Source organism: Dermochelys coriacea, chromosome 18 (assembly GCF_009764565.3).
Source record: "Dermochelys coriacea isolate rDerCor1 chromosome 18, rDerCor1.pri.v4, whole genome shotgun sequence".
NCBI classification, from domain to species: domain Eukaryota; kingdom Metazoa; phylum Chordata; order Testudines; family Dermochelyidae; genus Dermochelys; species Dermochelys coriacea.
Genome location: NC_050085.1, coordinates 15,794,480 through 15,821,048, shown reverse-complemented (window position 1 = coordinate 15,821,048; position 26,569 = coordinate 15,794,480). Strand labels below are relative to the sequence as shown.

The 26,569-nt window shown below is 46.7% G+C and overlaps 1 protein-coding gene across 4 annotated transcripts in view; it reads left to right on the top strand.

Annotated features, from left to right (window-relative positions):
• ACAP3 (ArfGAP with coiled-coil, ankyrin repeat and PH domains 3) overlaps positions 1–26,569 on the top strand; it is a 160,001-nt gene that overhangs the window by 47,386 nt on the left and 86,046 nt on the right. For all 4 annotated transcript variants that reach the window (XM_043499920.1, XM_043499919.1, XM_038376936.2 and 1 more), the window contains exon 2: positions 22,310–22,367. In XM_043499920.1, the coding sequence (XP_043355855.1) occupies positions 22,310–22,367 (58 nt within the window). The remainder of the gene's footprint in view (positions 1–22,309; positions 22,368–26,569) is intronic.

Below are 26,569 nucleotides of genomic sequence, written 5' to 3'. Positions count from 1 at the left end.
CCCCCTGACCCTTGCTCTAGTGATGCACATAGGCAGTTCTGCTGCCAGGATGGGAAGCTTTGGTGAGTCTGTACATAGTCAACCCCCATGGGGTTATTTTTTTTAAGATGTGCTTTTGTTGAAACATCAATTTGTAATTTACTACCGTCCCTTGGACTCTAGTGTTTCCCGTTCCAAGGATGGCCGTTGAGGTCACTGCAGATAGCATTCCCTCCCTGCTTGCAAAGGCTGCCCTGGGCTGTCTTGCTCGGGGTCAGCGAGGTTAAGGGCCCGCAATTAATTTGCCAGGATGCTTCTTTCCAAGTGAGGAGCATGATGGATCCCAGAGTGCATGCTGCCTGCATGGAGGCAGTGTAAGCAGTGGGGCAAGCGGATGCTAACCAGGGAGAGGGAAAGTGCAGGGTCCTTCAAATCTGTGCAGTCCCGTGCATTTCACAGGAGGTCGTGAGGGTACCTTTCTGATTTGCAGGTGTTGGAAGCATGCTGGCTTCCAAATCATGTTGGTGGTGGCAACCCTGTACAGTCTTGGTTGATTTACCACTCAGCCGCTTGTAAAGACAGAATAATGATGCAATTTTCTGCAGACCTCTCTTCCAATGAATGGATTTAGCAAGGTTCTGTCTAATGTCTGGAATCACTTCCTCCTCCTCGTTTGAATTTGCTGGGTTTCCTCTTTGTCTACCTGGGTCCCGGGTATCTCCACTCCTGTGTGTCTGGTCCATCCAAGGCCAGCTGAGACAAGGTGCTGAGAATCCCTCCTAATCCATTCAGGAAAATCACCATCAGGTAAACTGCAGCCTCTTTTTGGCAGCAAATCACATGACTCAGTTAGTACCATGTGGTCGGGAAGCTTATTATCCACGATCTGGAGAGAGTAACATGTCAGCGATAGGTATGTGTTGTAGGTGGGGCTGGTCCTGCTTTGAGCAGGGGCTTGGACTAGATGACCTCCTGAGGTCTCTTCCAACCCTCATCTTCTATGATTCTATGTGCACCAAGCTGCAGATTCTTTTCTCTGGCAGACATTGTTTGCCTGAACATAAGAACGGCCACACTGGGTCAGACCAGTGGTCCGTCTAGCCCAGTATCCTGGCTTCTGACAGGGGCCAATGCCAGGTGCTTCAAAGGGAACAAACAGAACAAGGAAATTATTGCGTAATCTATAGCCTGTCTTCCAGTCCCAGCATCTGGCAGTTCGAGGCTTAGGGACACCCAAAGCAGGGGGTTGCATCCCTGCCCATCTTGGCTAATAGCCAGTGATGGACCCATCCTCCATGCACTTATCCAATTCTTTTTTAACCCAATTATACTTTAAATATTCTTACCAATTCTGTTCTGCTTTTGCTATGAGGATCAGATACTGATCTAACGAGTGTTCAACTGTGATCAAATATTACTCCTAACCTACTTGCCAATATTGTCTGAGCCTTTGATGAAGTGAGCTGTAGCTCACGAAAGCTTATGCTCAAATAAATTTGTTAGTCTCTAAGGTGCCACAAGTACTCCTTTTCTTTTTTGCGAATACAGACTAACACGGCTGCTACTCTCAAATTTGACTTTCTAGTGTTTCCTCAGGGAACCACCAGCCCAGAATAAATGGAACAATTGTTCATGTGTTCAGTCCTGAAAGCTGCCCTGGCGCCTTGGTCCAGCTGGATTTCTTTGGAACTTGATTCAGCCCTGAATATAGCAAGTCCTGGACCTCCATCCAGTTAAAGTTTCAATCCCTCTTATTTTATCCAAGCCGGTGGACTCATCCCCACTCAGTGTTCGAAAGAGCAGGAGGCTAGCAATCCTGCTACATCAGTTAAATATAGTCCACCTCCACATGCTGTTGTGTTTGAGCCTGATCCTTGGTATGGTTTATTTGTGTGTAGGCCATTCAGAGCAGGGTTATGACTCTGTGTATCTTGGCTGTGAGAGGAGCCCATAATTAGCTCTCCGCTGGTCTGTTGTGTCTGCTGTTTGGTGCCTTTGTAACCAGAGTGTGAGGAATTGATAGGCCCCTGCAGTGTCATGCGTTTAGCAGCAGCTGGTAGGAAATGTTCTAATCCTTATTTAATAAAGGAGAGGGAAATGGGTAAAAAAACCCATGGCTTCAGGCTCATTTGGGATGATAATCAGGTGCCCCGTGTGGAGCTAGGAGTTTGAATGGGAGGGGAGGTACTAGTTATAAAGAGGACGGTGGTAAGACACCCACCACCTTACACACATGCCAACATATATGCGATAAGACCGGGGAAGCAAGTCTTATGCTTCAAGGCATCAGCTGATCATCATAGGGACCAGGAAGGAACCTCCCTTACCCCATGGACAGCCAGCCTTACACCATTGGCCATTATGAGAGTTTTACCTTCACTTAAAGGTCAGGTCATGCCAGCATCCCAAGACTGGACTTTGCCACCTGGTATGGGGAAGCCCAAGTTTGTATGTATTGCAGTCAACTGCCCAGTGGTCACAGCTCTGGTCACTGTGTGTCAGGGTTTCTTTCTTTTCACAGCTAACAAAGATTCTGCTTTAGCTCAAACGTCAGGGGCCCGAGCTTGGGAAGCTACAGAATCTTAGTCCTCTGATTGTTGCTGGGAAGTTCTGAGCAGCCACGGCATGGAACAGCTGTTTGGCTGTGACCATTTGCAGTAATTCCATGCACTTAAGAACTAGTGGGTAAAAGATTTATATTGGCCTGTTTCACGCATGACTGCTTGAAAGCCACGTCCGTGTTTGGAGCTGGGGCTTTGATGCTCAGGAAAACGGTTGATTCATCACCAGAGTATGTCAATTGTCATCATCACAAATAATAACAACTGTCTTTCAATAGTCCCTTTGGTCTGAGGCTCTCAAAACACTGTAGATGTTAAGCCTCACAACACAGCCCTGCGAAGCAGGTGTTATTTCCCCCATTTTACAGACGGAGAAACTGATGCAAGGAGGGGTTAAATGAGTTACCCAGGATCACAGTGTGAGCCGGATGACCAAACGCAGCAGTCCTGTCTCCCAGGCTCCTGCTCTAAACCACCAGACAACACTCTCTCCAGCATCTTCAGACCACGCTCCTGGAATAAAGTTAGCAAGGCACAGTCACTGCAGCTGAAAGGAGATGCTTTTTGGGGCTGTAAGATCAGCAGTCACGTACGTTGCCAAAGCGTTGGATAAACATTTACATTTCCTGCATGTGTGTACGCTGCAGTCGGCAATGGCTGGGGAAATACCCCATCCCTTTGCCCTAGCATTTGGCTGGGAGCAATCAGAGAGGGGCAGGGGAAAGGTGAATTCCCAACAATTCCTGAGGTTTCCGCACTGAGATCTCACAGAAGTCCTAAATACATTGGCATGGGCTGGTGGCAGCAGCTTTGTGTTGTTGGGAGACAGGAAGGGGTGCATGTTGAAGCGAGGTGGCGGGAGGGATGAGAGGGGAAGGGTGGAGGGTTCTGTGTCTGATCTCCCTGCAGCAGACAGATGGTCTTCGGAGAGGATCCAAGGAGGAAATCTAGATCAGACAGGCAAAAGTTCAGGGCGAGCTGGCTGTCTGTCTAGTAGGGTTCAGAGTGTGCTCCTGTATCAGGGCATTTGAGGAGATAAATACCTTGCGCAGCGGGAGGGAAATCCCGAGGCCTAACTAAGCACTGCCGGGGCTGAGATGCTCCCCAGGGGCACTGCTCCCAATTTGAAGGATCAGGGGACATTTCCATTGGAATGATCCCAGCATTAACTCTCCAGCTACCACTAACTTACATGCAGAAATGTTCTCTCCATCCTTTGCGTTGAGGAACCATCCATTCCTGAAGCCTTCTTGAGGCTAGCATGAAATATGATAACGGGTGACATTTGCCCTCTGTCTTGGATCAAGATCCTGGCACACCCCAGATGCATCTCCCCAGATTGTCTCGTGCAGTATCTGTCTGTAGCCATCAGCCATGGGCAAATGCTTAGCGACAAGAAGACACAGCGGTGGCATTACAAGCAGCAAGGTGGAAGCACAAGTGACTTTAATCGTCTGAGAAGGGCAGTAATCTCCCTGGAACACAGGGGTCCTCATTCTCCTCTCATTTACCCCATGTGATCTGACCTCACTGACAGTGTATTGCCACTGATTTCGGAGATTTACACCGGGGTGAGTTAAACCAGAACAACGACTTCCCGGGTGGGTTTTTCCAAGGCACTTAGAGTTGTCTTGATTCTGCTGACACTGAACACAATGGGAGTTTCACAATTGATTTCAATGGGAGAAGAGTTAGGCCAATCCCACATAGTTGGGCAAATTGCACCCCACTGCATTATTGCTGCTATGAAGTGGAATTTACCAATGGGGACACTGGAGTTATTTAACCACTTCCCCAGGTCAGGTCAATCTGAGACTGAGCTACTGGCTGATGCCAATTCAGAGACCCCTGGAGCTGGCCAAAAATTTTCTACGTATGAAATTTCAACAACAAAATTTCTACACACACACAAAAATGTGTGGGTTGGTGGGTGAAAGTGTGATATAGTGCAGAGTTTTCATGTTATTATTTTGTTATTTGTCTGTCAACTACTAAGATGGCTGAAATGTTTTAAAATTTGAAATGTTGATGAAAAAAACGGGGGCAGGAGTTCCTGAAAACTGCACGATTTCTCCCCCACCCCTTGTTTTCTGATCAGCTTTAGTGGCCAGAGTGGAGTGAATTTGATGGGTCTTTGTCCAATTCCCAATGGACAATGGACCTTAACCATTACCCTCGTTCGCTGGTTTTACACTTTTTTTCATTTGCGGACCCCTAAAAAATTTCAAATGGAGGTGCAGATCCCTTTGGAAATTCAACCTGTGGTCTGTGGACTTCTAACATAGAAGTCTTAGACTGCAAATTGATTGAACAGCATTCAATTACAAATGTTGTATGTGCTCGGCCTGGCATTTGCAGCCTGAGAAAGGACCCTAAACTGTGGGTTTCTATGGCAACGACAACACTTCCAGGTTTTGACCTGTAGGTGGGGCTATTCACATACTTTTGATTGATCAGAAAACCGAAATGCCTCTTCTGGGATCTGAAACTTTATTTTCATAGTCACCTTTCGTGGACCCCTTAGACATAGTCTGTGGTCCCCCAGGGGTCCGCAAACCACAGGTTGAAAACCACTGCCCTAGTTGGTACTAAATAGCCTTCTTAGTAATGTAATTACAGACACCAATGATCTGATTCTCCTTTCACCTAGGCTAGTTTTACTCTGGTTTAACTCCCCTGGTGGCTTTGGAGTTTGTCCTGATTTACCGTGATGCGAGAGGAGAAGCAGACCCCAAGGGCCATGGAAACTTACTTAAATCACTGGAGTTGGTTCCCCTATTGAGAAGTGAGGAGCCAGTAGGGCAGAATTTGCCTGGATGAGACCAATGCTGTCCCTGTACTGTGAGTCAGCTGGGGATATCAGACTCCCGGGCAGTCTAGCTGGTTCCTTTCAGCAGCACTAAATCCATGCAACTAATTATTATTATTAATAATAATAATAATAATTAATCATCCCCCTCCCCTGCCTCTGAAGTGTGTAGAGTTTCCATTTATCCAGGCTGCCCTTTGTGCATTGTTCCCAAGTTATTTAAAGAGCTGTGTCTTTAAGAAGGCATGAATGGAGGTGCAGAAAGGCAGCGGTAGAGGTTGGCAGGAGAGCCTTGTCTTGATTATAAATGGTTTATTATGCCACAGAGCTTAAAAGCCATCAGCTCTTGCTGACTGTTAAGGAAGCAGCTCAATGGGGCTGTGGCTGGCCCAGGTCCAGGCAGTTCAGAAAGGAGAGCTAATAGGAAGAAGGCAAACGAGGCGCAGATGGCAACAGATTTCATTGACCCTGACCCTCAGCTGCGGAGCAGGGAAAGCCTCAGGTGCATCTTAATCCCAAATTAACACTCTGCCTCCAGGCCTCCCATCTCTGCTGTGTGTAATTAGGAAATGTGAGTGCTTGGTGTCCGTGTATGGCTCCGGGGTGACGGTTTAAGGATGGACAGAAGAGATCATCCTGTTCTGAATAGACATAGCGTATTAGACTCCCTGTGGGGCCTGCCGCTGAGGGTGGGATCCTGCAGCCCATGTCTCCTGTCCCGGGTTCTGTTGACACACTGCAGACCCCTCCAGTTCTGGGTTAAATCCTCAGACAGGAGTGGATGTGACGTCTAGCGACTAGAGCTGGGGGCTGGGGCTCGGGACTCTTGGGTTTTACTCGTTGCTCTGTTGTGTGATGTTGGATGAGTCATTTTCCCTTTCTATGCCTCAGTTTCACCATCTGTGAAACAGGGCTGACAACACTGCTTCCTGCCTAGCAGTGCATGGCGTCATTACCATTTGCAAAGGACTTCCAGGTTTCAGAGTAGCAGCTGTGTTAGTCTGTATCTGCAAAAAGAAAAGGAGTACTTGTGGCAACTTAGAGAGTAGTCTCTAAGGTGCCACAAGTACTCCTTTTCTTTTTTTAAAGGACTTTCAGTTCCTCTGGCCAAAGGTGTTAGCGTAATTGTAAAGTATTATTACCGGCAGCAGCTAATAGGGGAAACCCTTTCCCCAGCTCCCTGCTAGATCTGGAAAGGGGAAACCCTGCCGCTCCATTACATCATTAACCTATGCGTCACTAAACCACAACAGACCAGATGTGTCAGGGCGATACTGGGGTGGCATTGTGCTTGCAGAGCCTGGAAGATTCAGCCACAGCAAAGCAGTTAAGATCTCGGAGTGGGTGACAGCTCTGCTGCCGGGGATTCCTATGGCCACAATACTCATGTGTAACATAGCGCAGACAGACAGAGAGATGCTGGTGTGGTTCCTCTCTTCCCCCGTATGAGAACTGCAAACTCACTGCAGCAATCTAGAGAAGCAATCTAACCTAGACCTTCCTTGCCCCTGAAAGTAGGATGTTCAGATGGTATTTTATTACGCTGGCTGTAATTTCATTACCCCGGGAGCTCTCCCAACTCCAAACGCCACCCAGCGGCTTCTGCTAATCTTCCTCAGGGCCCCTTATCGCCTCCTGCCTCCTGAGCATCATGCCACTGGCCTCATGCCATTTCCACTAGGAAATGCGAAAATCCACACAAATCAAGTCCTAGCTTTGAACTGGAAGCCTCAGCAATTACTGGATCAGTTCGCCATGGAGACTGTCACCATGGAGCTGTTGCCATAGTGGTGTCTGCTCATAATGAGAGAGAGAGAGAGAGAGAAAGAGAGATGCAAAATAATGTTTTTTAAAAAGAGGTTTAAAAAAACCCATGTTGGGTTTTTTTTTATCAGCCAGGTGTTAGTGAGGTCAGCAATTGCTCCATCAAAGCTTTCCCCAGCCTTTACTTTCCATTTTCCTAATGATTCTTATTTAAAAATCTGTTTAAATGTTGGTGTTTCACGGTAACGCTAACAAAGGGGAATTACGGCACAGACCGGTGACGGTGTCCCCCACCCCAGGCCAATGAACTCAGCACCCTCGTTTCTTGCAGAACTGTCCCACGGGATTTCTTGTGACCCCGGAAGGTCAGCGCCTTCGTTTCACACCTCCTCCAGCAGCACAGCGCCCCCTAGCAGCATGCGAGGACAGCAGAAAGCTTTCCATTGAGGAACCTGTGTGCTGTTTTTTCAACACAAAAAGTCTCTGCTCCTTTGGATGGGAGCTTGGCAGCTGCTAGTGATCAGGCAGTTGGTGTTTCAGGGGGAGGGAAATGAGTGAGAAGCAGCCATGTCTGTGCCAAACTTCCTCCCCTGGTTTGATCTAGGGAAGAGAAGAGCTACTTCCACCTGGCTGGCTCTCTGAAAGCAGGGATCAGTTCCAGTCTATTTCCAATAAACCACAGTCAGATTTCATAAATAATAATAGTCCTCATCATGCTTTGCCCACCTAAGCTCTCAGAGCACTAGACCAGCATTACTTAATCACTCCTCCCAGCACCACTGGGAGGTTGAGAGGAGTTTGTTTCCCACTGTTAAAAATGAGAATGAGACACAGAGAGGTGTGGTAAGTGGCTCCCCCAGGGTTGCACAGCAAGTCTGTGACAGAGGCAAGAAGACAATCTGGGAGCACTGGCTCTGAGTCCTGTACTCTAGCCCAGTGGTTCTCAACCTTTCCAGATGACTGTACCCCTTTCAGGAGTCTGATTTGTCTTGCATACCCCAAGTTTCACCTCGCTTAAAAACTCGGGCTTTCGCTTTAGCCACATGCAGATTTCTGCCCCGGGCCCCAGCGAGTTTAATGCTGGCCCTGGTGAACCCATTAAAACGAACTCGCCCACAGTTTGAGAACTGCATATAGATCAGTATAACAAAGTCATTTTCTATATGAAACTGTAATTTGTACTGACTTTGCTAGTGCTTTTTATGTAGCCTGTTGTAAAACTGGGCAAATATCTAGCTGACTTGATGTCCCACCCAGAAAACCTGTGTACCCCCAGGGGTATACATTCCCCTGGTTGAGAACCACCTAGACAACTTTCGCTCCTTACTGATCCAAAGCAGTAAGCTAAAAATGAAATTTAAAGGGACGCTTACTCCCCCTTCTCCCCCGTGGCTTGTCATAGAGCTCTCAGGTGGGCAGAAAGGCTTCACAAACGTATAGATCAGGTGTTTTTGGAATCTCTGTTGTGATCAAAAAGGGGAATGTAGACTGCACTATGCAGAGATGTGAATATCATGGGTGATTAAATAACCTTTGCTGAAGTCCGAGCAGCTACTGGATTGCTTCCAACCATATCAGAAGTATCAGTTAGCCTCTTTTCCTGGCCACAAAAAATATTCTTGTGGGTATTGTCATGGCAATGGCTAATTCTCCTGCTCGCCTGGCTCTCCTTTTGCCTGGTGGTGTGAGAGCAATGGGGTGCACGCTGTGACTGATGTGGTGCAGAAAGAAGTGGGTTTTCCAGGAATTACAAAGCAGTTCCTCTGCCCCTCAGCATGCTGATCACATACAGCATGAGGTGCAAAATCACAGCTCCAGATGCTAGGAGCATGGACCTATTTCATGTGCAGTTTGTCGAGAGCTGGGATACTCGAGACCCCAACAAGTCTATCTGAGTCCAGGCCCAACAAGCAACTGGGAACAGCTGGACTGCAGGAGGGCCCCATTCAGAGTCTCCAGGGAAACCAGTTGTCATCAGTGCAAGCTGGGGAAATTTGACACGCAACCATGCAAACTGATGGTGAGGAACATCCTGGCAATATGGTCTAGGGGTTAGTGCACAAGACCGAGAGTCAGGAGGCATGAATTGATGTTGGATGGAATTGGCGCCAGTGAAAAATCAGGCCCTAGGGAACTGCTCTCGCTCCTACTGAAGTTAGTGGAAGTCATTATGTTGCGTTTAATGGGAGCTAGATTCAGCTCTAAGGCCCAGATCCTCAGTGGAAGTTCGGCGCCTACATACCTTGGAGGATCTGGGCCTAGGTGCCTCCTACTGGCATCCATGAGCAGGAGCGTTGTAAGTGAGATTATACAGCCTTGGCCATCCAAAAGAGAAACACCTGAAATTAGCGACCGCTTTTGGAAACATGAGACTCAGGGGCAGATTTTCAGATGAAGGAGGTGCACAATTGCACAGCAAATCTCAAACTATTGAAAAAGTGGTTGCAAATAAAGTAGCTTTGCATGGAACTGTGCCTTAATTAACCATTTGCTTGGGTAGTCGCACAGTTTTCATGCATTTGTGCATCTAGCTAGTGTGAAAATCTGGCCCTTCATCTCTCTGTACCTTGTTTATCCGTCTGTAAAATGAGGAATAATCATCAAACAGACGTCCCAGGGGGACGCGAGGTTTAACTGAGCATTGCTTGTGAAATGCTTTGACAGCCTCATATGAAAATTATTGTTATTAAAGCAACATAATTGTGTATAGTATTTTATGCCATTTCAAATCTCTTGCTCTTCTAGGTCCCAGACGTAACCAAGCATTTTTTAAACATGGTTTTACTTCTTATTGTATACCATTCAATGTCAGATTTCCTTCATTCTTCACTTCATGCAATATGTGCGGTATGTGTGTCTAAGACACCCAGTTAACAGGGGAACGTCAATCCAAACTATGATCATTATTCCACCATGAACTAAAAAGGTGCTGACGTGGCACTCTAGGAAATGTATGTTGATCCCTTCACGTCTAAGCTATTTAATAATATTGTAATACTTAATGCTAAGGCTTATTCATCTAATACTGATTATACCATACAACCTTGCTTTCCTGTAGTGCCTGTTACTTGAGGAGCTCCAAGAACTTTACAAACATGAATCATTTAGTTAATTAACTTATTAGTTAAGTCTCATACTATTCCTGTGAAGTGGATGTTTATCATTTTAGCAATGGGGAAGCTAAGGCTCAGAGATGATTGTTGGTGATTGCCATTGTTATGACAGCTTCTTTAGTCCTGGATTGCTTGCATCTCCCAACACTTTGAAGCCTGCCACTTCAGCCTGCACACTCAGACAAGTTGCAGGCAAATTGTGACTAATGCTAAATGCTGCATCTAGCTAAACGAGGTCCAGTTGGGTCATGATGCCTTCTGATACATAATGAAAGAACTTGGATGTTGTTTCACATCACCACTGTATAATCCTATTATCATCCTCCATTTGTATTGTCCCACTGCTTCAATCCAATCTGAGCTCTAATGTGCTGGACATTGTACTAACTAACATGTGGAAAAACACAGTACTTGCCTTAAAGAGTTTCCAGTCTAACACAAGACACAAGTGAGGTAGGATTAGCCCCATGTTCTTTGAAAAGATTTAATTCCACTATCTGAAGATAAGGAACACAGATTAAGAGCCAACCCCATTCAATTATATTTCCAAACAGCAGCTCTGCTTCCCGCACCAACAAAATACTAGTCAGCCAGTGGTTTTGGTTTCCTTTTCCCTCACCAAGAATGGCTGACAGGGATTGGTTCTGGAGACTTTGGCCTGATGACACTAGCTGTGGAAGTAGCACTGGTATCTGCTTTATGGACCTCTTGCTATGGGGAGGGACCGAACTCTGCTACTCAAAAAATTCCTTTTGATTTCAGAACCATTTGGTTATGGTGGGCATAAAAAGTTTGCCTTTTCCTATTAAAGAAAGGCTCTATGATGTATGGAGGGTCCACAAAAGGGTTAATGAGTTTGCATCACGTGCTACCTGATGGTGACTCACCTTTGGGTTTACTAACCAGTCCCATGAGTGTGTGCTTGAGTGAGGTCACCTCTGGAATTTAGTGTCAAGACTGCAGCAATTTTCAGATCTTTTGTGGCCCATATTTTGTTTTCAGTTTTGTTTTGCCTCTTTTCACCCCCCCAACCCCGGAAATGTCATGTTTTTAAGTGATTTGGTCATGAAGGCCCGCAGAACTGCACGATTTTGCATGTTACAGCCAAGGCGACAGTTTAGATCCAAAAAATGGATTATTTGGCTTGAAGGGGCATTTTGAATTTCATTAGGGATGGTTTTTACCCACCTTGCTTTGGTCTCCTTGGTAGAGAGTTTGTGTGGGTGGAATCTGCAAAGCCAGCTCTGCATCGGAGCTCTTCAACATAGATCATCCCTTGGTATTCCTCCAGAATTCATTCTCTTAATCAAAACAAGTAGTTATTGTTCTCATTTGCCTCTGCACCCTGAAATATAATTGATACAAACACAGCAGAAGATTAGAAATCCCAGCAATCCAAGGGTAGCAGCCGAGTCAAGTAACATCGGCCCATCCTTGAGGTGCTGCAGGACAAATGACAAGCTGTGGTGTTTATTTCTGAGACTCAGTAATTATAATAAAAAGAAAAGGAGTACTTGTGGCACCTTAGAGACTAACAAATTTATTTAATGCTCAAATAAATTTGTTAGTTTCTAAGGTGCCACAAGTCCTCCTTTTCTTTTTGCGACTACAGACTAACACAGCTGCTACTCTGAAACCAGTAATTATAATGGAGCTGGGATGCTAGTTTAGAGAAACTCCGGTGGCCTTTCAGAAGTTGCTGCCTCGTCAGTCAATGGCCAGAGTCCAAGGGCTGCAGAGCGAGTGAGAGGATGAGCAATGCTTAGTCTAGGCTGGGATCCCACTCAGTCAGCTGTCCCAGGATGGTGCTTGAAACACATCCCGGGGCACGTTGATTATCATATCGCTCAGGTAATCACTGCTAACTTTTCATTACTCACGTGGTTACCCTACCAGTGTGCTCCCATCCATGCTGGGCAACGGTTTGGCACTTTTACTGCTCTTACCGGTGCAATCAGGCCAGCTGCAGTAAGGGCTGGAGGATGAAGCCAACATCCCCACTGGGTTTCAGGGATAGCTCTAGCAGGCACAGCACAAGCCACACATAGCATCGCACAACTCTACCAATGCATCTCAGCGCTGACTCACAGCACCCCCTGCAACCTAAATCCTACCTCCACCCGCTTTGCCCATGCACCCCTAATCCTTCCATGTGACACCACTTGAAAATCCAGTCTCGGTCTCACCTACGTCACTCTGCTGATTGACCTCAATATGGCCCTGTAGCACCTTCTGCTGCTCTAGTCTTGGGTTCATCTGCTGGAGTCCCTTAACACTGACCTGGTGCAGCCTGTCAGTCCTGGCAAACTTTTCTAGTTTCTTATTCTTTTGTGCCATGGAGAAGTGCCTACTCAGCACCTTGCTAAAAGCACCTAACTACAGTGAAACCAAGTCCCCAGAGAGGAAAAGGCCAGTGCCTTCACTCCATCCCCCAGATCGACATGGTTTAATGTTATCCCTCTTCAACCTGGGATTTTAAAATGCTTGTGGGGACCACAACTTCCTCAGAGGCGGGGGATGCTTCTCCATGGCTTCCCCTAGGCCTCAGGCTGAAGCAAAATCCAGATTCCGAATACCCTCAGAGTTGGGGACAGTTCTAGTGTCGCTGAATGAAGCCGCGTCTCTTCTCTCTATTCGGGAGAGCTGCATTTCGCACTGCGCAAGCTGCCGCTGAAAGTTTAGGTCACGGGCTGTTTTCTCTTCTCTCATGATGGAAATAGCCTGAGGCCTGGAAGAGCATTAGGAGGAGCATGGCATTGGGAAGCAAGCAGGGCGCCCTGCCAGGAGATGACTGAAGAGTTCTTAGTCGCCAGATAATTAGGACCTTGCTTTTTGGGTATCAGTGAAACAATTCACCTCCTCCTGTCCTGGTCCCTTGTCTTTCTAGTTAGGTCCCTCCGACCACGTGAACGTGCGGGATGCTGTACATTCTTTTTGACACACGCCAGCTGCCACTGATGTCTGAGCACACCTGGCTGTGCTCAGAAGTATGGCACGCTCCATCGGCATGGCACTCACATAGGTGCACCGCAGATCATAGGAATGGCACGTGCTGCTTTTCTGTCTCGCTTCCTAACCGCTCAGGGCCAGATTCTGATCTCAGCCGCACTGCAGTGACGCCGTTGATCTCAGTGGAGTTATCCCAGGCTCACGGTACGTTTGTATAACTGAGATCAGAATCTCACTTACAATCTATAATGCGCCGGATTCTCTGCTCTTATCACTCTATTGAGATCAACAGAGAGGATAGAATTAGCAGATAATTTGCCCCACTGCCTGTATTACTCACGAGGAGGGGCCAAACAAATGTTCAGTCAAAACCTATTGTTTCCCCTCAAGATATGGGCACAGCAGGCTGTGACATCGCTGTGAGGATGATAAAGCTATTCCAAGGGGAGAAGGCTGAAGGGCTGCTTGGAAGTTCCTAGTTTCTAGTATGTGGTTAAAATCCTTCAGGTTGATGTCTGCAGTTTAACAGCTGCTGCTGTTTCTTTAGTGCAGAGATAAACCCCTTCTTTCAGTTGGTTATTCTATCCATCTCTCACAGATGAGAGGAAACGGCATGGAAAAATTGAATCCGTATGGGCAATAAGGGGATGATGCATGAAGGCATGTGACTTCCAAGTCCAGAGAATAAAAATAGCAGAAAAATCTGCCGGAAAGCCACCCTTTAATTATTTCTGTTTCTTGAACAGGCTTTTGCCGTTGGCACAGACTGGCAGGCTGGCATTCCTATTGGGCTTCCATATGAACTGCCAGAAAGAGCTTGGCACCACATTATTAAAGGAAGAAATAAGCCTCTTTTTTGGAAGCTGTTTCAAAGGCCTGGGTGACGGATCAATTATGGTCAGACCCCCCGTGGCACCCTGGGGGGAGTGAAGAATCTGGGCTGGGATTGTGAGTCACCAGGACTTTGTTTTCAGCCCACTCGTCGTGGGGGAAGGGAGGCTTGATTCCCATCCTGATGTTAGAGCTGCTTCTGGGGGCCTGCTCACGTTAGCCATTAGGAGAACAAGCTTTGGAAAAGTACAGCCCAGCGCTTACCTCTAAGTCTGCTTGATGTCGTTGCTGTGCTGTGGTTGCCATGGCTCAGGAGACTGAAATCTCCATGACGATGCATTGGTACCGTGACAACCAGGCAAACTGATGTAACAGTATTTGATTTGGGTTAAAGAGCAGCCCATACAAAGGCAGAAAGTAGAGCCCAGTGAAATGTGGTACTTAGGTGCGCTCACCCATCCTCCATTCTCATATAACCTACCCATTCCCTTTCATAGCACATGGGACTGTCTTAATTCATTTCCCAAGGCATTCATATGGGAAGTGTTTGTGCTTGTGAAAAAATCTGTGGATAGTGAAAGGAGCAGATACAATAAGCCTACGGGTGCCAGTCTCTGACCAGGAAGAGTGGCTAGCCGATGCCAATTGTCCGAAACCATCCTCCTGGCTGAGATGAGGATTGGGGCACATTGAAGAAGTAGTGTGGGGAAACTGGCACCACTACTGTCCGCTATGTATTATCCGTTTTGTGGCTAAACAGAGAACTTCATTCTCCAGCAGCACTAAATTTACTCTTGCCTGTAACCTATCCATCCAACGCGTCCTTTAAAACTCAGCAGATCACCGCAGCAGCATTGTTCGAGCTAGCCATCTGGGGCATGCAGGAGGGGTTTGTATCTGCTCTTCTCTGGCTAGCAGGACCCTAGCCCAGATCTATCAATAGCAGCACACCCGCAGTGATGTTGCAGGAAGCCCAGCATCATTCTGGATGTGGTCAGAATTCCAAAGAGGCACCAACATGGTAATTGACAAGTTTAGTTAAAATAAAATGGTGGGCTGGATTCAAATCTTCTTTATTGACTTTCCAAATTGGACACAGCTCACTTTCCTCTTCCAACACAGCCTGGGCAACTCAGGCAGAGCAGAGCTGTATTTGCAGGAAGCAAAAGCCGATATTACAGCACTGTTTCGAGATCTTATTCTGAAAAAATAAAATAGATTTACTATTCTTGGGCTCTTTGCTGGCATCCAAGAAAATTACACTTGCCTGTAAACCGGAGGCAGCCAACTCCCTTGTTTTGCTTGGGGGCGAATGGCCTTCAAGGGAGATTGCTACATCTGCAGAACTAAGTCAAGTCCCAGGAGACCCTCTGAGCAAAGAATGACTCCAGCAGGGAGAGTTTAACAAGCTCCTCTGGGACTAGGACCTGCCCATAAAGGCTCGCTCTTTTCCGATTGGAGCCAGTGGGAGTTGAGGGAGCTCATACATCACAGGACTGGGTTGGATGTTTGGAGAGAGGCACCTCTGTGCACTGCTGATGCGACACAGATTTGTTCTGTGGACAGATCTAGACCATGGCATCAGTGTGTCTCTCTGTACCATATATTATCTTACATCCAGAATCCCTTTTATTTACATTAATATAGACATTGATATTAGTACTTACTTAGCTCTTATATAGTGAGTTACAGCCATAGATCGCAGAGCCCTTTGCAAAGGATGATAAGGTTCATTAGCCCTTTTTCTGCAGAGGGGGAAGTTGAGGCACATCGCAGGACAGTGGTAGTTGCAGGGAGAGAATCTGTGCCTAGAAGTGGTCTGGAGCATGGAAAGAGCGTTTGAAGAAGCAACCAGACCTTTGGCTTTGTATCTGCTGGGCACCTTTTGAGGGTCACCTATTACTACAAAGGCTGCTCAAGTTTGATTAGACGTAGGACTCCACCATTAAATTCTGGATCCAGATTTCAAATTCCCCCCCTCTAAATTAGGGAGTTTAGAGCCAGGATCTTGGGTGGGCCCATTATAGGGATGGAGGCCAGCTGTGAAATCCAGATCTCGAGCCAAGTAATGGTTATGAACCTGCCAGCTTTCTCTCTAATTTGGGGTACTTAGCTTTCAGCTCCTCTCTGTGATGGCAGGAAGGGGTCTATCTAGCTCCAAGGATGCAGGGAGAGACTCTGAAGCTGGGGCTGGGGATGGGGGGGGAGGAAGTCTGGGCTAGGTATAATAGCATCTGAAGTGCCCGGCCGGTAGAATCCCTCATTTTGTCTGTGTCAGTACATGTTTCTTCTGGCATTGTGGGAGCCAGCAGGACCTAGCCAACTGCATCTCAATTGCTAGGGGCACTTAATTTTCTCTGTCCAGTTTTGCTGAATGAAAACTAGATCCCAGGCCATCTTATATCGTGCATAATGGTGATGAATAACTCAGGGCATCTCCTCTGGGTTTGAAGTTTGGCTTGTGTCTGGAAGTAGATTTGTTTTGGCGGAGTGTCCTTTTCTCTAAGTGATCAGTAACCAAGTACTTTCTGCACAGCACATCAGGGGAACTTCAATACCTCTTGCTGTTGCAGGGAGTCTGAGCACACCATAGCCCACATAGGAATGCCAGGCACCCTGCTAAAAGAAACTAGACAAGGAAGGGAAAGCAGATACTGGGCCCAGTACAATTCTGGTGCAAGAAGATGCTATGCCCTTGATTTCCATGGATTTATACCGGTTTATCCTAGGCCAGCATATGGCCCATTATGTCCAAAATGGCTGGGAAGGATATAGTCAAGGATATAGTCTGCCCACAAGACAGAAACAGTTTTGCATGAAAAGAGAGGATGTTGATAATATATGAGACTTTCTCTTGCTCGTAAGTAACATCATGTGGTTTGGTGGTGGGATGATAAACTCAAATAAGGACGGTTACAAGCATTACATTGCAGTTCCCAAATATGCAGCTAATTTAGATTTAACAAGATGGTTATTAGACGTTAAGTAACTAGACTCCTTAATTCTTAAAACAAATACGCATATTCTTTGAGGCTTCACAGCTATGCAAAAGATTTCTTTATGAAAACCACATTGATGGCAGATGGGGAAGGGCTGTGTGTAACAGATTAAAAAATCTGGTTCAAAAACAACTATGTAAAAGATAAACAATCTGCCCCATAGTTGTCAAACCTCAGAAAATAAAGGCCAGCTCTTCAGCTAGTGTAAATCAGCAGAGCTCCATGGAGTGAGGAACTGGACCTAATTTAAGGGAGGGATAGTTGTCTATCAGTTAAAACAGGTGGTTAGAAATCAAGGACTGTATTATCAGCTGGTGTAGAGGGTGCAGAGCTCTGCTGAAGCTGGTAGAACTGCATTAATTTGCACAACCAGAGGATTCCTTAGCTCTGTTGATTTCAGTGGATGTTCGGAGCCTAAATAGACGTTAGGTGTGTGAGCTGCTTCATTGATTCCACCCTGAGTTTTTTTTAAAGACAGTAGTGCTATGCTGATTTACACCAATTGAAAAGTGGGCCCCAGGACTGCTGGGTTCTTTTCCTGGCTCTACCATAAATTCTCAAGTCACATAATCCAACATTTTCCAGCTTGCTCTCTACATTGGAATGGTTCAAGTGCTGGGGAGAGAAGGTGTCTAGGCAGGGAGGGTCCGACCGATCCAAGGCCTGAGAAGTTGGATGCAATAGCAGCGGAGAAGTGACTGGAGGGATTCAAAGAGAGGGATGATGTGAACAGAAGGAAGGACAAGGCAAATGATCTTGGCTGCTGTATTTTGTAGCGACTGGAGTGGGAGCAATGTCGGTGTGGGGGCCTGGAGAGGAGACTGTTTCCATACGAATGAAGGGAGTAGATGAGAGGTGAGAACAGAGAGTGAAGGTTGCATCTTAGAAATGTTGTGAAGGAAGAAACAGTGAGATTTGGACACCCCTCAGAGCAGAAGGGGAAGGGGAATTCTCACTGGGTATTTAGCAAGCTTAACACGGAGCATAGCAGGACCTTCTGAAATGCTAGTTTAAATCCAACCCCAGTCAGAGGAGACTGAAAAATTCATTACCGCATGCTAGCCCTTTAGTGGCCTGTGTGACCATGCTGATGGTCTCAGCCCCATTCTGAGCAACTCCATCGGGAGATAGTATTGCTCAGTGAGTAGGGCACTTGCTCAGGAGTCGGGAAAGCTGGGTTCTATTGCCACTGGCCTACAGTGTGACCTTGGACAAGTCACTTCCACTTTCTGTGCCCCTCTTTCCCCTCCCACTCTTTTTCCTTGCCTAGATTGTAAATTCTTCAAGGCAGGGACTGCCTCTTACCAAGTGTCAGAACAATGCTTATCGCATGGAGCCCCCATTCATCTGGGGTCGCTAAGTGCTACCTTTATACAAACAATAACCACATGTACAAATGCCCTTCCAAAGCTAGCACTCAGAACCATTCCTGCTGGCAAGCTGAGCGCTCCTTGTGCCTGGAGAATGAACTCCCAGGCCTTGCTGGGGTCTTTCCAGAACAGGTTTAAGGCGGACTGGCGGGGGGGAGAGGGGAGTGTGGGAAGCATGCACTGATGCTGCCCCTGCTGCTCCTCTTCTAGTGACGAATAGACGCCTCTGATCTAAGTCTGTCACTCCAGAACCTTCTGTCAGCACCAAAACCCCTTGAAAAGAAAGGCAGGCATTTGCAGAATGCCCATGGGGACCCAGATTGCTGGAGAGATGAGAGGAGGCAGAGTTATTTTCCTGCTTGTAGATTTGTGCCGTGGAAGCTGGGGCGGAACACAAGCCTCAGCATTCAGAGCCGGGGCGTCAACGCCCCAAACTCTCAGGCTGTTCAAATCCAGGGTGTCGGTTCAGCCCTTTGTGAGGCGATGATGGGATCTTGGATTCTGGGATGCGGCCGGGAGATGCAGAGCAATTCTGCTGACTCATGTGGCACCCAAGTCAGGTGGGTCTCGTTAGCTCCCCCTCAGGAGGGCAAAAAATGGGGGAAAGAAAGAGAGGAAAGAGGGGGTAAGACAGGAGGTCTTGCGCAGAAAAATCCCTACAGTCAGCGAGGTCCAGAGTGAGCCCAGACTAAGCCTCCCTCAGCATGTGAGGGACCAGGTGATTCATACGTCTGACAACATGCACTTAATATTCAGTCACAATAGGTCATGTGGTGGTATGTCCCATGACTGTGCGAACTCCCCATGCGCTGGACACCCTAAGGCAATTAAAAACCTTTCACAAACCCTTCTAAAAGCGCTGGTACATTGATTATGAGGAGATTACAGTAAATAAACTAGTTTTTCCTCTCCCCACCCCCACCCCAGGAAAGAGCCCCACCACTTCCCATGACCCTTATGAAACTCAACAAAACAGCCACAAACCCTGAAAGCCCAGGAATGGCAGATGGGACCTCCCCCGCCCCTCCCAGTATTGAGCAATAACATCATCGTGATTATTTATGTATTTATGTATACAGGGCCCACTGTGTTAAGAGCTGTATGTGTCATTAAAAAAAAAGACAGTCCTTGCCACAAATATCTTACTGTGTTGGCATACAATGGGCGAGAATCCTCCTTCAAAGCAACTTTCTATGTGACATTTATATTTTTAATTGCTTGCTGCTTGGAAGATGGGGTTAGATTGCAATGACCTTACAGGATAGCTAAGAAATAGGGTTGGGATTTTCAGGCTTCCTAAGGGATTTAGACACCCAGTTCCCCAGTAAAAATCAATGGGAATTCCCCATTTAAAAAAATCAATGGGAAATGGGAGTCCAACCCCCCCTTGAAAATCTTAGTCCAGACGTGGAGATAAATAAAAGCTGCTTTGTTGGGATGTCATAAAGGATAGAAACTAACTGGGGTGGGGGAAAGGACAAGCACAAGAGAACTCGATTGGCTCATGCAGTCTCCTCTTAAGGTTAATAGAGAGGAAGGAAGGTCCAGGGGTAAGGGTGCTCCCCAGGAACTTGAGAAAGTTGCGTTCAGTTCCTTGCTCCGCCACAGACCTCCTGGGTGACCTTGGGAAAGTCACTAAGACTACATCAACACTGCAAAGGAAGAAACATGGCGCTGAGTCTTCGAGCCTGTGTCAACCAACTCAGGCTGCATGGCTAAAACTAGCAGTGTAGCCGCTCCCGCGTGGGTCAAAACCTGCTCAGAGTTTTTAGCCCCACAGAGTGAGCCCAAATCAATTGACCCAGCCTCTGAGACTCGCTGCTGGGGGGGTTTTCTTTGCCATGTAGATGTACCCTCAGTGTCTCAGCCCCCTATCTCTAAAATAGGGATAACAGGACCCATGCATACACACACCTTCCAGGGATTTCAGTAGAACTGGAGGGTGCTCTGCACCTGTCAGAATTGGGCCCAGTTATGTAATGTGACAGGACTGTGACAGGGACAGGCGAAGCATGCAGGGAGGAGAGTTCACACAGTCACATGCTACATCACATGGCCGGCGTTGTCACTGAATATTAGGTCTATCCTGTAAGTTGTCTGAATCATCTGGTGCCTCACAGCATTGCAAGGGAGATTTCCCGTAGCTGTTGGGAGAGGTGCTCTCTCCTGAAGCCTGTGTGTACTGGATTGGCGATCGCCTTAAAAGTTCAGGACAGAACTGACATGTTCAAGATCTGTGCCTGGCCTTCTATTTGATTTATTTCCTTTGTGGGGAGGGAGTCTCTGATCTCTGTTCCATTTGGATTACCCGGCGGGATGTCGGCCGCCTGGTAGCAGTGTCAGATGGGGACCGTGTTCACCTGTAGAAGGTACTGTTCGTTTATTTCCCATGGAAGAATGGTGAATGTGGAGAAATACTGAGTTTGCTCTGCTAGTTGTAATACCTCTGAGAGAGAGAGATGGGCTGGATCACAACATCACATGACTTCTCAAGGTCCCTTCCAGCCCGATGTTTCTATGACTCTATGATCAGAGTCAAACTCCCTTCCCAAACTCGGTGGAAGTTCGAATCTGGATCCAAATATTATGACTTTGCCCTCTCAATCATTTTTTATTTATCCTTCCTGTTGTTTGCAATGTGTCCCTGGTCGGCTGTTCATCCATTTAAAACAACTAGAGCCTTTAGAGAATAGCTTTTGTTGCCTGATCTACCGAGGCCCTGGGGATTTTCTCCTGGTTCCTTTTGGATTGTGGGCATCCCGTCCTTGGCTGTAATAAAGCCACATGAATTGGTGCTTCGCCGACACATCCTTCCTCCACAGACCTTTTACCTGGCACATGCCCATGGCTGGAATTTTTAAAAAGCAGAGCATTAACACTTCATGCTGTACACAGCAAACCCACAAGCGGGAGAGGGTTCATGCAACGGTCTCTGGATTGCACGCGTTGGGAAACAAAATTGCAGTGAGGTTTACCACACTTCCAGGTGCTTGTTGAAGGGAATGGCTGCCCAGCTGGGGACAGGCTACCCCAGCACGCTGCTCTCCATGGGAAGGTTTCTGCCTTACTGCTCTTGCAGTTGGAGTTTTGCCTAAGAGAAAAGTGGATTTATCCCAAAGGTCTTGAGCTGGAAATGTCTTTTGCCAATGGACTGGGCTGATGTCATTGGAATTTTCCCATAGTTAGGGGAGGCCAGAATCCTACTGGCCTCTTACTGTCACCAGTACCCAAGAAATGGAAAGAAAACAGACCCAATGGATCTCTCCTTCAGACACAGCCGAGGCACTAAGGGTAACACTCAGAGGTGTGTGAGAGTGAGTAGATTGACATGGTAACAGGACCAAGATATGCCCACATATGGGCTAAAGGCTTGCTGGGGTTTAGAAGATGCAAGCCAACAGTGTGGGTATTCTTGAGGCATCGTTACAGCCTAAGGTTCATAAGGGCTTTAAGCAGGCACAGTTAATGGTGGTTGCCAGTGGGCGGTGTGCCTGTTTACCCCAGGCATGTCATTCATGCTGGTGTAATTTAAGAATTACTCCCAATTTACATGGGCGTAAACAAGATCAGACTAAGACCCCACAGGTGGTGGCTTTGCTGTACATTGCCCTAGCACAATACAGCCCAGTGACTTGCCAGTGACACTGATGGGGGGTTGCCATGAATTTCCCCCCCTCCTTCTAAGATTTTTCATCAGCCCAGGAGCAAAACTCATCCCACATAATTTAGGAATTCTCCCAAAATGTGGATCCTCAGCTTATATGGCAGTCTCTGCGCAGGAAACCTCAGACTGGGTGGTGTAAACTTTCGCCTCTCTCCCCTGCCTTTTGGAGTTCTTCTGGTCTTTGCCTTTCAAGGACTGTTCGGTTTCTCTGCCCATCATCTGTGTTTAGGCAACCAGCTGATTTCCCCTTTTTTGCTCTTCTGATTACAGGGCGACCATAGATGAAGTGGAAACAGATGTGGTGGAGATAGAAGCAAAGCTTGACAAGGTAAGATAGGGAAGCTGAGAGAGTGGCTTTGGGGGAGATGGCTGGGGTGAATCTTTGGTTTAGGAACGTGGCCCCACCAGTCTGTTCCGGACTGTCAGAAAATCATTGGTTGATATGCTGGCTTAGTGTATATGATCATGTCTTCCTGTACTGGCTGGCCCCAGCCACTGCTGCTCAGTCATAGACGAGGGAGTTGGTTGCTCCTTTTAGCACAAGTAGCTGGAGCTTGTTTCTGAAGAGCGGTCAGGAGAGCTCCACTTCTTTGTGCCTCTGTTTCTCCTTCTACTCTGTCTTTTTCTTGTCAACTTGGACATTTCTGACTTGGTGGCTGCACAGCAGCTAACACAATGTGGCCGTAGCCTTAGTTAAGACCTCTAGGCAACGTTCACTCCCCGATTGTGATGTTTGTAGGTATGCAACCTGGTTTAGTTACAATAGCGCTCAGTAACTCACAGCTGGGGTTCACAGAGAGGAGGGTGTATGTGGAATTCAGCTGGGAATGGTTTTAACAATATCATGTCGAATCTCTTTCTATTGTGATAAGGTCTTAAAATCCATTTGCTATCGTAACAATCACCTTAAATAGTTCCCCTTTGGGGAGGATGTCTAGCCCATTTATTAGATGAGGTTCAGGACTCCTGGGGTCTACTCTAGTCTCTGCCAGAGTATCCCTGTGCAACCATAGCTTCGCTGCACCACCTTTCCTCCAGCAGCAAAATAAAGATAACATTTACCACACAGCAACTTTCTGAAGCTTAATTAATGTTTTTAAAGTGCTTTGAAATTCTTGGATGAAAGGTGCTATAGAAATGCAAACTATTATTATACTACAATGAAAATTGAGTGTGTGTACACCACTGGCCTCTGCCGGATATAATTAGAACTGAATTGAAGCCAGACTTCCTGAGTTCCAGGATGGTATCTTAATCATAAGACCATCTTTCCCCACTGGAAGTGTGAATCTGAAACCTGCTACCTTACCGATTTTCCTCTCTCCTATTGTGTGCTCATGCTTGTCTGTTATTGTGAACAAGTGCCAGGCTTAACATGGCTGATCTGTTTAGCGTAGGGTTTCTCCTGAGGGCTGGGCAGTGCCTACTGACTGGTTTTTACTGTATGTTTTTCTGGGTGCTGGGACTCTAATTTTAGACAACATAGCATTGGATCAAGTGCTAAACAAACAAACAAAATATATTCAAAATACAAAACATTCCAAGGATGTTGCAAAAAAATGTAGAAAAAGCAACAAGGCAGGTCAAATTTCCTGCTTTTTGACATCAATTGTGCCCCTTTAATGTTTCCAAATATCCGTCTGGTTGTGCTACTGCATGACCTGATGAGGTCTCAATCAGCAGCTACCAAGGCAAAAGCCTCCATCAGCCAGAATAGTTTGGAATAGCCAGTTTTAGAGTGGGGTTGGGTGGGAAGAGAGTTGAAACAGTCTTGGATCCAAGTCAAGAGACTTACCAACAGAAAATCATGTTGTCCCCCTCCGAATGTTGAAAACATCTGCCCAATTGTTTCTGAACTGAAGCAGACAGATGGAGGACCAGTGCTGCTGCTGGATTTTAGCAGGGAGATTGCGTGTGGCTAGAAGGGGAGAGAACTTCTGCATCAGACTAAGAGGTTGGCTTTGTTGAAGCCACAGGCCCTAAGAAATGGGTGGCCTATGGGAATCAAATAGGCGGTGTTAAGCAAAGTTCCTAGCGGACAGGTGCCTGCATAAGATACTTAGCTTCCTTATTGGAAGTTGAAAAGAACCCTGAACTATCCGTTGGCCCTTAGAGCTGGTCCCTCGGAGGTCGGACGGGGGCGCTTTAGCTGTACAGTATCGGGGAAGCTTGTTCTGATGATTCCAATAATGCCATTATTGTGGCTAGTCTGTGACTAAAGGCCATTGGTTTCCAGGCCTGTCAATCTGGAACCCTTTGTTAGCTGTAGAATTCTATAAACAATAATTCAGCACTCACAATTTCATTGCATAGAGGAATGCCCCATAAATTCATTTCCAAAAGATTTAATAAGAGAGCTAATTAGAACACCTTTGGGCTGGGACTGTCTTAAAGCTACGGTCTCATATAATTTGGGCCCTCTGCAGATGGTAGCAATGAAGCTCCTTCCATTTTGAATGACAGGTCTCATGAGATCAGTTTTGTTTTCACATTGTTTCCACCGGCTTGCACCAAAATCTCCTGGCAGGGCTGTGAAATTTCATGTGAAATTGTGGCTGTGTCAGAATCAGAAATAGGGCCACACAGCCTGGAACCGAAACAAGTAGAGGTGGGTTTGGATCCAGGAATTTGGAGCTGAAGACCCCCATTGAAATTCAAAGCAGTTATGCTTTGAGGGTTCATTCTGGACAAAATTCTGTATGTGGAATAAGGTGCTATTCAGTGCAAGTAAGGGTGTCAGGATCTGTCTCTTAAGATTCAACTCTCTGCCCTTCCTGTGGTTTGGTGGGTTTCTCAGTCTTTAATTGCTTTCTACAGTTAGAGGTAGAAACAGCTGTTTCTAAACTGTGCAAATAGGGCTGCTGCCTTCACTCTGACCTTAAGTTTGCCTCCAGCTGTTGCAGGCTGCTTTCCTACCAATGGTGCCCAAGCCTTCTAATATTTCAGGAGTCTTTCTGAAGCTAGGGAACATGATTTCAGAGTGCGCTCGTGCTAAATGGCCCTCAGCTATTAAGAACACAGCCTTGGCTGTGTGCGCAAGGAGGTATTTTAAAAACCGCCACGTTGCAGAATAAGCTGGATTTCCTTTCCAAAGGATCTGTCCAAAGCCCCTGGTGTCCGTCTGAGCTCCAGATGCTACAGGAGCTACATCGATTTGTTTTCTTTCTTTGGGGTGGGATGGAATAGCACAAATGTTCCTCTAGCACCCGGTTCTGTTCCGCCAGATTATGTGAACAAGAGAGAAAGGAGACGTGTGAGAACTGTGTTCAGATAATACTCTGCTAACACAGCTGGAGACCATTGACTCATCCCATGGGCCGGTCACATTTATCAAAAATGGCTTTACAGTCATTAAAGTGGACGATTTTGGTTTCTCTCCCCAATGAAAAATTGCTGGAAAAAACTCAGTTTCCAAAAATGTTTGGTTGTCAAAAGCCAACATTTTTCATTTTGTCAAAAAAATAAATGAAATGTTCAGTGACAAGTTTTGAACAAAAACATTTTTTGTGTGTGTTTCTTTTGGAGTGTGTGGATACGACAGTATTTTTTAAACCGGCCTTAACTGTGGGAGGTGTGCTGGTTCCCTGGGGCAGGGGTTTTATAGTGATCAAGAAGACAGATTTTTGAGTCCTTGCTCTCCCCGCATCCTTTCTAAAAGGAGAAATTAGATAACCAAGGGATTGTGAGTTCTGACTCACAATGTTCACTGCAATCAGCTGACAGGCTGTTTCTAGGGATGCTCAGGAGCTCACATGTGTGTAACTGGAAGTCTTTTGTTTCTGGACATTTTCCATGCGGCTGTGACTAAATTAGTGATCACAGTCCATTAATGGATCCTCAGAGGGGCTGCGGTGAGAAGCAGCCTCGCCCAGCTCTGTTGCTGTGTGCCCATCTTTAAAACAAAGGAGTGGGCCTTACTCCGCTGTCAGACTGGTGGCAGTTTGGACTAACTTCAGTGGTGTGGTAACAGTCTGTAATGTCAGTCAGAGGAGAATCAGACGCCCTGCATGTAGCACTCTTGCTAATACATCCCTCACTAGAGCTAGACCTTCTACAGCCACGGAGTGAAGACAACTGTACCGTCTAGCACCATGAGCCGCTCAGTGGGGAATACCATTATTCCCTTCAAATCTTTAGTACTCAGAGGTACTGTTTCCCTGGGCTGCAGGACCGACTGAGACAGTGTTTAATAGTTAGCTAGAGTTCCTCTGATTTTACAGGGAGCTGGTCCTTGGCCCTACGCGTATTACACATCTTAAAAAAATACAAAGCCCTCGAATCCATTATATCAGATAAACATTTGTCAGGCTTCTAAATGTCACAGCCTCTGCCCTTGCTTTTCTTCCTCCCACACCTAACCCCCTGCCCTCCCAGGAAAATCCAGAGAGAACATATGGAGCGAATCGCCCACAAAACAACTCTCGAACCTGCAGTTGAGTTCAGAAATCTCCACTGAATAGTTTTAACAAATCATTTTGAGCACAAAGTGGGCTGCAAACCATTCACTTCAGCTACTCATACCCCCTGCAG